This window comes from Nanorana parkeri, unplaced genomic scaffold, assembly GCF_000935625.1.
Source record: "Nanorana parkeri isolate BGI_ZX_2015 unplaced genomic scaffold, ASM93562v1 scaffold3991, whole genome shotgun sequence".
NCBI classification, from domain to species: domain Eukaryota; kingdom Metazoa; phylum Chordata; class Amphibia; order Anura; family Dicroglossidae; genus Nanorana; species Nanorana parkeri.
In genome coordinates, this window is record NW_017310258.1 from 20,870 (window position 1) to 21,534 (window position 665).

Sequence of the window (665 nt, forward strand, 5' to 3'; positions counted from 1 at the left end):
CACTCACCCCATAGTTGTAGCCGACGTGTGACAATGAGACTGTCACAGGTCGGCTCATGAGATCGGGAAGTGAGCTGTCACTCACGGCTCCCTGCAGGGATTCCCCCTTCGCCTCTCCGATCCTCCAGCGCTGACTGGCGGAACGGACGGGGGAGGGTACAGCTGGCTCTGCCTCTAGATAGGAGGAGCCAGCTGTCACTCACACAGCTGGGCGGATCCAGACATAATTGTCGGGATCCGCTTCAGCTGCGGCGGTCTCAGTATATGGAAACTGCGGCACGCAACCGCACACGGTCGCCCGCGTCTGCACCGGGCCCTCAACGGTCAATTCACTTTCACAAGTCATTTGGAAAAATTGAATTACCGGCTCAGATCTGGCCCCTCCCCCTTTCCGGGAACGGTCCTCGACATCCGCCAGTCCGGGGGGTCCCATCTGTAACTGTGCCGCGTATTCTGAATTTCCAGCGCAAATTGCAAGCGCTCGTTGGTCAGCGCGGTCACCTGACGCCACCGACCAATGAGAAGCGATTCTTAGCACTGCTACATACGGTTTTGGGTAAAATTAATTTTTTGGGGATCAGGACAGGTGGATCGGGCCCCTCCCCCCGCTTTAGTCCTTGGACAAGTAGATTGGGCCCCACCCCCCGCTTTAGTCCTTGGGACAA

General features: G+C 57.6%; 1 protein-coding gene across 1 annotated transcript in view; it reads right to left on the minus strand.

The window, feature by feature from the left end:
* Positions 1 to 665, minus strand: part of TRAPPC10 (trafficking protein particle complex 10) — a 21,789-nt gene that overhangs the window by 20,850 nt on the left and 274 nt on the right. The window contains exon 2 of the mRNA XM_018575478.1: positions 26 to 39. Within this exon, the coding sequence (XP_018430980.1) occupies positions 26 to 39 (14 nt within the window). The remainder of the gene's footprint in view (positions 1 to 25; positions 40 to 665) is intronic.